A 9,708-nucleotide genomic window follows, 5' to 3' on the forward strand; every position below is an offset into this window, starting at 1 on the left:
TTACTATTGTGAATTCTAATGGGCCTATGTTATAACAGCCCATTTTCCATGGCCCAATCCACAAATAAATCATACAATGTTGGCCTTGTGCTTTTTTAAGCTGCAGTTGATCTTTTTTATGTTAGTAATTAATCCATGACAATTATGAGTATTGAGAATTTGTTTAGTTGATTTTGATGTGTAAAGATTTTAACAGTCTTCTAATGAGATTCATATGTTTAGATTACTTTTTTTAAGTAGTAAATATAAAATTTAAAAATATTATCCGTATACAAAATATTAATTATTGGATACTTATGTATAAATATGTATTGTTTACTTTATTTTCGATATATATTTTATATTTTAATATGTGTTTAATATTTTGTGTACATATGTTGGTGATAATTGTGCCATACCTGATAGATGCTGCTAATTTTCTTTACTCTTACTTTACTCTTCTTTAAGCTCTTAGTCTTTCAGTCACAGTTGGTGATAAATGGGAATACCCAATTCTTTTGTACTTTCTTATGAAAACACTTTTATTTTATATTAATAAAATAACATTTATCTTTGAAAAAAAAAATATTTTGTATACATATAATATAATTGATAAAAATTAATTATTTTTACTAAAATGATAATACACAATTAGTTCTCTATAAAACTCTTATAATTCTTTGTTTTCAAGAAAAAAGAAGAAATCAAATGTTTGATCCAACATTCATTAATTTATTGATATACTTCAAAAATACAATAAAACAAATTTCACACAATTCCTAACATTTGAAAATCACATTATGTTTTAAGCAAGTTTTAAATTTACATATGAACATTATCAGATGAAGCAACTAAATTTTAATCAACTGTAAATATAAGAGGATGAGTTAAAGAACAGAACTCATGGTAAAAATGCATGTATAGTAAATATAGAGTTACCTAGTTTCCAATAATCCCATTACAAGCCTCAACAGAACATAAAATCTAAGGTTTTGGGTCCCTTCCATGCTGCATGGCACCATTTTCGCCAATATGCACTTTCTTTACATCCAAAGGGAAGAGCTACCCATCCCTACTCAAAGTAAAAAATTTGGGAGCCAAAAAAACAAATAAAAGCCTCAAAACAACGACTCAACAAAGCTTCCATCAGCCGTCTTCTCCAAGTCTTCTTGAGACAACAGTGTCTTCCTGCCGGTACTGCCACCGGTCTTGTCGTAAGGTTGTGCCATTTTCCTAAGAAACTGCATACGGCGGATCAGAAGTTGTCAATGCGCAATCATATTATCGGATATTTATATCACTGGTGAGTATGATAACTCTAATTGTGAATCATGCTAAGATATACAAAGAACTTTTGTAAACTTTGGTGCAAAATCAGCTTGACTGCACAATTAAAAATACAAATTGACCATGACAAGGAAGGCATACCTCGCGTGCCGTATGCAAAGCCATGTCTGTGCTCAAGTTTAGGTGGGCATCATGTAGATGAGAGAGTATCCAACTAGGTAACTTGGAGCGTTTGTCGTGACGACTATATCTGCAGACAATTATAACCAACAAGCATTTACTCGCGAAACTCTATCAAAGAGAAAATCAAAAGGAAGCCAAAACCATGTAAGTGATGCATTCATCACAGGTACTATGTTTAATCTGCAGAATAACCTACATGAACCCTCTCATTTTCTGCAAATGATCTCATGTGTTGATGAAAGGATACTAACCTTTTGTCTGCAAAAATCATCATTCCATAATCAGCCTTTGAACGGATTACCCGACCCACACACTGAGCAGCTTGTCTCTATTCATGCACAAACAATGTTACCAAGGATCAGTTTTTCAATACGTTCAGTAAGCATCAACAATTATGAACGAGAGAGATAATATACCAAGGCATCAAAAGTAAGAAAATCTCCTTCCTTAATTTGAAAAGTATCGCGCAGGTATTCCAGGCGTGCAAGCAAAATCCTGAAAGTTTAGTGCTCTAGTAAGTGAAACAAGCAATCTAAGCTCCATAATTTCCACAAGCAAAAAGAAAGGGAAAATCCGAGTGTTGTAATCTACTCTTATTCAGAACCTTAAATAAACAGGACAGGACTCACTTGCTTAATGTATACTGAAAAGGAACACCAAACATGATTACTAGTCTCCCATAATGACGATCAAAATCTATACCTTCAGCAACTTTTCCCCTGAAACAAGCACTTACAGTCATAAGCACAGATGAACCAGATTTCGGAGTATGTTTTCAACAACTTACCTAGCAACGGAAAAAAATATAGCGCCTCTTCCACAATCACAGGCCTTGCGATAGTTGTCAAGAGCTAATGTGGTTTCGACTACATCTTGGGTTTCTATGAAGACAAGCTTATGCTGCATTATTTCCTGCCAACGAGATGCTTTTTAGAACGACGATTCGACGAAACAATTAAATGGACATTAATAGCAAGAGGACGGAGGAAATCAGGTAAATAAAGTAATCATGTACCTTCAGGATTCCAGTTTCATTCCAGGTATTGACTATCCCATCCATATATGAGTAGCTGACAAAGAAGCATACGATCCCATCTGGAACAACTGAAGCCATCTCCAACAGGAGCCTTCCATAATTCCTTACTACACCCAGATCACTTCTCATATCAAATTTGGTACTGACTGGAAGCTGATCACTGAAACAACAACCAGATTAACAATTAAGAAGATAACAAAACAGGTGAAGGAACAAATGCATCAAGCTCCTCTTTAAATAGCGAAACTAGAATAACAGGAATACCTGCCACGGGTAAGAACCATGGGGCATATACAATCTCTTGTTAAGGACATTGTAAAACTTCGACTAACAACAGGGTTGAAATTCAGAAGCCGGGGATACAGATCTATAGGGCTAAGTGTGCCTGATGTAATCACAACTGACTGAAACCTCTCAAACACTGGCCTTATGGCAAGAGAAGCATCATGGCAACAGAGCTGAAACATCATAGATAAACAAAAGTATGAAAATGTGATTGATCCACATAAGAGCCAAATAAATCTCGCGAACCATAGTACTAATTTTAATAGGTTTAAAACAGTAATTGGGTGGAAATATATCAGAACATCGCTAACCTGCAATACAGGATCCGGAATATGCGGCATTCTTTCATCAAATGGTTCAATTATGATGGAAAAACCACGAGCATATGTGCCCACAAGTGTGGCAAAATCACATATAGTTTGGATGTGTAGGAACTCATCAGTATCTGTAATTTCCAACGTCATCATCAATGAATGCAGCCGGTCATAACAGAATTTCAGTGTTTTCTGGTCAATTCCAGCATGGTTAAGAATGGAGGTAACAAAGCCTACAGGGCCTTCCTTCTCCACATTCTCAGTTTCCAAGCGTCCTTCAAGATATTGAACTAATCTACGTAAAACTTGCATAAAATGTTCAGCACGGCGTATATTTCCAGGTACAGCTTCCTTTAGTATATCATCAGGCAGTGCCGGATTTGCAAGCCAAGCATCCGTGGCTATGCCAAGAAAAGAAGTTTCGTTTAGTGATGACTGGTGGCGACATTAAGACAGTAAAAATAAAAAGCCTCACATTCCTACATACCTGGAAGGTCTCCTCTTAGTGCTAATCCCTCAACAAGCCTGTTGTATTCAGCACGGAGTCTACCGGCGTCAGTGGCCTTGAACCTTCCTACCAGTTCAAATAGTTAAGTGAATCCATATCAAATGCCAGCTATGGTTAGATAAGGCAACTAAAGCAACAATAGCACAATAATTGAAGGCAAGGGGTAGGGATTTCAAGCACCCATAGCAAAATTTAATGCATACAAAATACTTCACTTTTATGAATCAAGCCAGCAAATGAAAAGCAGAAAAATATTTTGGACACTATACTATTATTCAGAAGTTGAACAATCACCAAACAAAACCCTTCATCTTGTCATGTAAAAAAACAATGGAGCCATATAACAAGACAGCAGGAGAAACGTAGAAATTAGAAGCAGTACATACTTGTCAATTTCCTGGCTCATTCTATGGAGATTTCTTCTAGCACCTTCAATAGTCTGCCTCCTCACACTCACACTAAGTGCTTCAATACACACATTATCAATATTATGAGCCTCGTCAAATACAACAACTGACTCTTTCTGCATTTCCTTAGATATTATGCCAGCCACCTTAGGATCAAGCAAATACTGATAGCTATACACCACTACATTGGCAAACTGCACCATATGTCGTGCCAAAAAATAAGGACACCACCCCTTTTCCTTCCCAAATATTCTCAGATCCTACAACCGCACGAAAAAAAATCCACAATTAATCACATCAGAAAGTCAAGTAAGTAAAAAAAGCACAATATTGCAGAACAGCTGAAAATGCAAAAGATTGAAATCTTCACTCAACTCAGCCACCACTTAGATTCTGAACATTAATAAGAATAGGCAACACTAAAAATCAAATTCTTTTTAGCCAACGGATCAGTAAGCATCAAAACATGATCAAAGTTGAACTTTACAATCAAAATCACCTAGCACCCGAACATTTTAGAATCATTGAACACTCCATACCGATCAAAATCCAACTTTTCAGGCAACATAAAAAACTCACACCAGGTAATATCCAAAACCAATCAAAAATTGAAATTTTATCAGTTTACAAAAGGTTATATAATAAAAATTTCAAAGAGGAAACAGCATCCTAAAACTGCTCAAAATCAATCATGTCACCCCACCAAACTTAAATTTCTCTAAGTACATTTCACAGTCATTTAACACCTAACACTTCAAAACACAAAACATCACAAACAAGCCAATCCAAAATCCAAAAATCAAACCTTTAAGGGAGAAAGAGAAAAGAACCTGCAATGTATAAACACCAGGCGGAAGCACCGCAGCAGAGCCAGCCCTCTCGTACTGCTCGAAGAACTCGCAGGTAGGCACGGAGGTGTTCTCGGCGGCAAGCGCCCTAACCCAGCTGGCGGTCAATTTCCGGCAGCCAGCATCAACGGAATCCCTATTCTCCGCCGCAAGAACCCTCTGATTGACACAGAGGTTCTTCCTGGAGGACAATCCAAGCGCAAGAATCTTAGCGGCGGGACCAAGGTGGCGAATCTGGTAGTCATGGAGAAGCTTGAGTTCAGCTAGAGTCTTCTCCATCTCATGAACGGTGCGCGTGCAATAGAGAAGCTTGAGAGGCGTGTGGGGCTTGGAGAGGACGTAGCTGGTGATGAGTGATAAGAGTGCGATGGTCTTGCCGGTGCCGGTGGGCATCTCGAGGAGGCAGTGTCCTTTTGCGTCGAGCGCTCTCTTGAGCTCAAGCATGTATGCGTATTGCTCCGGGTAGATGTTGTCGTAGGGGAAGTACACTGTTACGTCCTCTATTTGGAACTTCATCCTTCAAAGTTTCCGATTTTGTGTCAATGTGAAGAAGAAGAAGAGGAAGAAGAAATTGAAGAAATGAGAATGACGATGGGTTTTGAGGTTTTGAGCTTGTAGAATCGCTGTTTTCTCATCTCCGGTGCAGTGCTGCAGGGTTCCTGCACGGTGCAGGAATATGTTTTTATTTGGGTTACGGCCTTTTACGGTTGGGTTCATCAAAATGGGCCTATGCCCAAAAATCCACCATATTTTTATCTTTTATTTTTTTATAAATAAAAGAGTGATTAATGTACAAAAAAAAAAAGTGATTATTATTATAAAATTAATAATTATATAATTTTTAAATATTTTTTTATTCTTCTTTTAGTTATTAATTTTATTTATTTTATTTTATAATTCTGTATATTTGTTCGAATTATTTTTTTAAAATAAAGATAATTTTGTTGACAAATATTATTTTGAACAATTTTATTAAAGTTAAAAATTAAAAAAAATAATAAAAAATTATATTATAATTTGACTATTTTTTATTTGTATTTAATTTTTTAATTATTATTTTTTAGTTAATTTTAATGAATTTTATTTTTCAAAAAAAAGAGTAAAGCGGGCTAGCCCACCAACCCGCTAATCCGCCATAAAGTGAGGCGAGCTAGTATTTTGAACCTATTTTAGTTGGCAGGATGGGCCTAGGCGACGCGGGGCAGATTGGAACGGGTCGACCCCCTTTACTATCCCTAACTATCAGTATAAAACTGTTTTATAGGTACATCTAATTACATAATATTATATTAATAAAAATAATTATTTTTTATTTTAATTATATAAATAATTATTAAAAAACGTTTATAATTATATGACAGTGTAAAATATTTTACGATGAAAATTAAACTCTTTGACTTATTATGAAAGTAATACTAAGGTAGCGTTTGGTGGAGAGACAGAGACGGAAAGACTGATACTGAGAGACAGAGATTAAGAGACAGGGATTGAAATAAATCCCAATATTGTGTTTGGTGTAAAATGGGAGACAGTAATTGAAACAAAAATGAAATTCTAATTTAATTTGTACAAAGGGTAAAATTGGAATTAATTAATTGAAATGAAAGTATTTTAGGTATAAAATGTTATTAAAGTTTTAGTCTCCATCTCTAAAAATTTCAGTCCCCTGTGTCCCTACTTTTTGGAGGCACTGAAATACTGAAATTTTAGAGACAGAAATTTTAGTACCAATCTCTAAACTAACAAACATAATACTAAATCTCAGTCTCTCAATTTCTGTATCAGTACCTCAAAACAAACACTACCTAAAAGTTCTTGTACGCAGATGACACCTCTGCGAGCAGTATGGTTTCTCCTATTGGAGAGTGGTGGCTACAACTTCTTGATAGCAATGAATAATGTTATCTGTATTATTTATGTAAATATTTTTTTAATATTAAAATTATTGATGTATCAATAAAAAATAAGAAGAAATTTATCCATTATATTATAAAAATATATATATACTTAATATATACTTAATGATTACCAAACAATTATGAAAAAATAATTTTTTTTTAATTATAATAATGAACATCATAATAGGCTACATTTATTGGACTTCTGAAAAATGACTTAATTTTTTGAAAAAGATAAGTGTTGTGCTCTACATGATGTTTATGTAGCTAATTCAGTAATTCTCTTTGTAGAAATTCATGTCATTTACTTCTTCATCTTAGCTTCTTTTTTTTTTTTTCAATTTCAGAATAAAGTTAAGCTCTTCCTTCTTATAGTATTTTACCTTTTTCGGTAATTGAGTATAAATTAAACTCTTTTAAAATGAGAGTGTTAATAAAATAAAAAATAATTTTAATTACTATTAAATTAAGTTAACAAAACTCATAGTTTCATACATAAAAAAATTATAAAACTATTCATAAATTAATCCTTTTTTATGTACTTTACTAGTTTTTCAGTCCACTTACATAGTTATATTCATGTATAAATTAAGAAAATTTTTAAATATATCGATATATTTTATAATTAAAATTAACAATTAAAAATTACTGAAATAAGAGTATCACACTATTTGAAAATTTTTCTATAGATTAATAGATAGATAGTTCCAAGTTCCAAGTTACAAAGTTACAAGGCATAGAACAGAACAGTTACCTAGGGAACTTGCTTGCTTACCACAAAACCCGTCTTTGTCTTGGGCTGCTTCTCTCTTGTCTCATATGCGTTTTCTAAACCCTTTTTCACTCACGTGCCTTCATTTTCACTTAAAAAGCTTCTGTCTTTGCTTCTGGGCTTCTCAGATTCTCACCTGATTTTCCATTCCGTAACTAGCTACCTCGACTTCCACAGTCACATTCACTCTTCATCTCCTCAAAGGTTTTTGCACTATTTTTTTCCTTTTATTTTAATTTATTTGCTCTTGCTGTTATTATTATTATTTTGTTCAGCCTTTTCTTCTAGTTTTTGTTTCTGGGTGTTTGTGGAACTGGTGTTGGCTTGTGAAATTTAAGTTCTTGTTGGCTGCAAATACTGGTATATGAAATGGTGTTTTGGAAAAGGGTTCCTTTTTTTATGGGGGGTGGATTTTTAGCTGAAATTCTAGAAGATTGTAGGTGGGATTGAAAAGGGTTTGCTTGGACATTGGTGGATTTCATTGAAATTGGATTGTTGATTTTAATCTGTAGGTTTGATGAACAGCATTTATAGGATTTAAGGTGGAATGAGTTCATTGGTTTGATTCTGGTGGGTGGTTTCTTTGTGAAGCAATGGAAGGGAATTTGCCACAGGGTGGTACTGTTCAAGGTGGAGCTTCTTTTGGTGGTTTTGATTTGCCTGCTTCAATGCGGCTTCATCATCAATCACAGCATGCGCCGCATACCATGACCCAGCATCAAAATCATCCTTGCCACGGGTCTTCGGGGAAGTCCTCGAATTTTCCACTCACAATGGGAACCATGTGTGATCAGACTATGTCAATGGCTGAGTTTGTTAAGGGAGATAGAAACAAAAACTCATTAAGTGATGAAGAAGAGCCGAGTTTGACTGAAGATGGTGGTGAGGGTCATCATGAAGCAGGCAGAACGAAGAAGGGGTCGCCTTGGCAACGGATCAAGTGGACCGATAAGATGGTGAAGCTTATGATAACAGCTGTTTCATATATAGGCGAGGATTCGTCTTCTGATGGTGCCGGAAGAAGAAAATTCATGGTCCTTCAAAAAAAGGGCAAATGGAAGACTATTTCCAAGGCCATGGCTGAAAGAGGTTATCATGTTTCCCCTCAGCAATGTGAGGATAAATTCAATGATCTCAATAAACGCTATAAAAGGCTTAACGAAATGCTTGGCAGGGGTACTTCTTGTCAGGTTGTTGAAAATCCAACGCTGTTGGATGTAATTGACTATCTTTCTGAGAAAGAAAAGGATGATGTTCGGAAAATACTAAACTCAAAACAGCTTTTTTATGAGGAGATGTGTTCTTACCATAATAATAATAGATTGCATTTACCCCATGACATTGCATTGCAACGATCGCTGCAGCTAGCTCTCCGAAGTAGAGATGGTCATGACGAAGATGATCAAGACATGGAAACTGATGATCATGATGAATTTGAAGAGAATCATGCTTCCCATGGGGATTGCAGAGGAATCCACGGGGCATTAGTCGGACCTATGAAGAAATTAAAACAAGGACAAGGACAAGGCCAAGAAGATTCTTCTGCTTTTGGGAATTCTCTAAATTGTCAAGAATATAACAAAAGTTTGCACACTCATGGACAGATGGTCCAATCAGATGTAAATCAAGCTTTACCTGAAAACTTGAGAGCAGCATGGTTACAGAAGCAATGGGTTGAGTCTCGCGCAATTCAGTTAGAAGAACAGAAATTACAGATACAGATTGAGATGTTGGAAGTAGAGAAGCAGAGATTCAAGTGGCAGAAGTTCAGTAAGAAGAAAGATCGGGAGTTGGAGAAGTTGAAGCTGGAAAATGAAAGGATGAAGCTTGAGAACGAACGTCTTGCTTTAGAGCTGAAGCGAAAGGAATTGGTTTCTGGTTTGAACTAGGTTAGCAAATTTTACTTGCAAGCTTTTTGGCAATTACTTTACATGCAAGGTCCTTCCTTTAGAGTTTTTAGTTTAGTTATCTTTGGTTCATTTTAGACAAAAGTATACATATTTGGTGGGGAAACTTAGGAAACAATTAATCATTCTCAGCCATTGGAATTAGATTTGGGAACTTCACAATTCGAGTCGGTGATGCACGATGATCTCTGTGGAGGCTTTGCCGACGATGGTCCTATATTTAAACATTGGTGGATCTAAGATCTCTTCTATTTTGGAATATTAATGAGTTAACTTAGCAGCTA

General features: G+C 35.4%; 2 protein-coding genes across 2 annotated transcripts; one reads left to right on the forward strand and one right to left on the reverse strand.

Moving 5' to 3' along the window:
* Positions 1–866: 866 nt before the first annotated feature.
* Positions 867–5,523, reverse strand: LOC112802980 (general transcription and DNA repair factor IIH helicase subunit XPD). Its single transcript, XM_025846418.3, has 12 exons — positions 4,830–5,523; positions 3,979–4,259; positions 3,572–3,654; positions 3,082–3,485; positions 2,750–2,943; positions 2,465–2,645; positions 2,237–2,361; positions 2,079–2,168; positions 1,866–1,944; positions 1,701–1,777; positions 1,408–1,516; positions 867–1,220 (listed from the first exon to the last, which is right to left on the reverse strand). Exons 1-12 carry the CDS (start codon positions 5,361–5,363, stop codon positions 1,098–1,100), a joined length of 2,280 nt encoding a protein of 759 aa, XP_025702203.1. The 5' UTR covers positions 5,364–5,523; the 3' UTR covers positions 867–1,097.
* A 1,940-nt stretch (positions 5,524–7,463) lies between these two features.
* Positions 7,464–9,708, forward strand: LOC112802981 (uncharacterized). The gene is made up of 2 exons (XM_025846419.2): positions 7,464–7,721; positions 8,030–9,708. Exon 2 carries the CDS (start codon positions 8,111–8,113, stop codon positions 9,404–9,406), a length of 1,296 nt encoding a protein of 431 aa, XP_025702204.1. The 5' UTR covers positions 7,464–7,721; positions 8,030–8,110; the 3' UTR covers positions 9,407–9,708.

This window comes from Arachis hypogaea, chromosome 5 (genome assembly GCF_003086295.3).
Source record: "Arachis hypogaea cultivar Tifrunner chromosome 5, arahy.Tifrunner.gnm2.J5K5, whole genome shotgun sequence".
Lineage (NCBI taxonomy): Eukaryota > Viridiplantae > Streptophyta > Magnoliopsida > Fabales > Fabaceae > Arachis > Arachis hypogaea.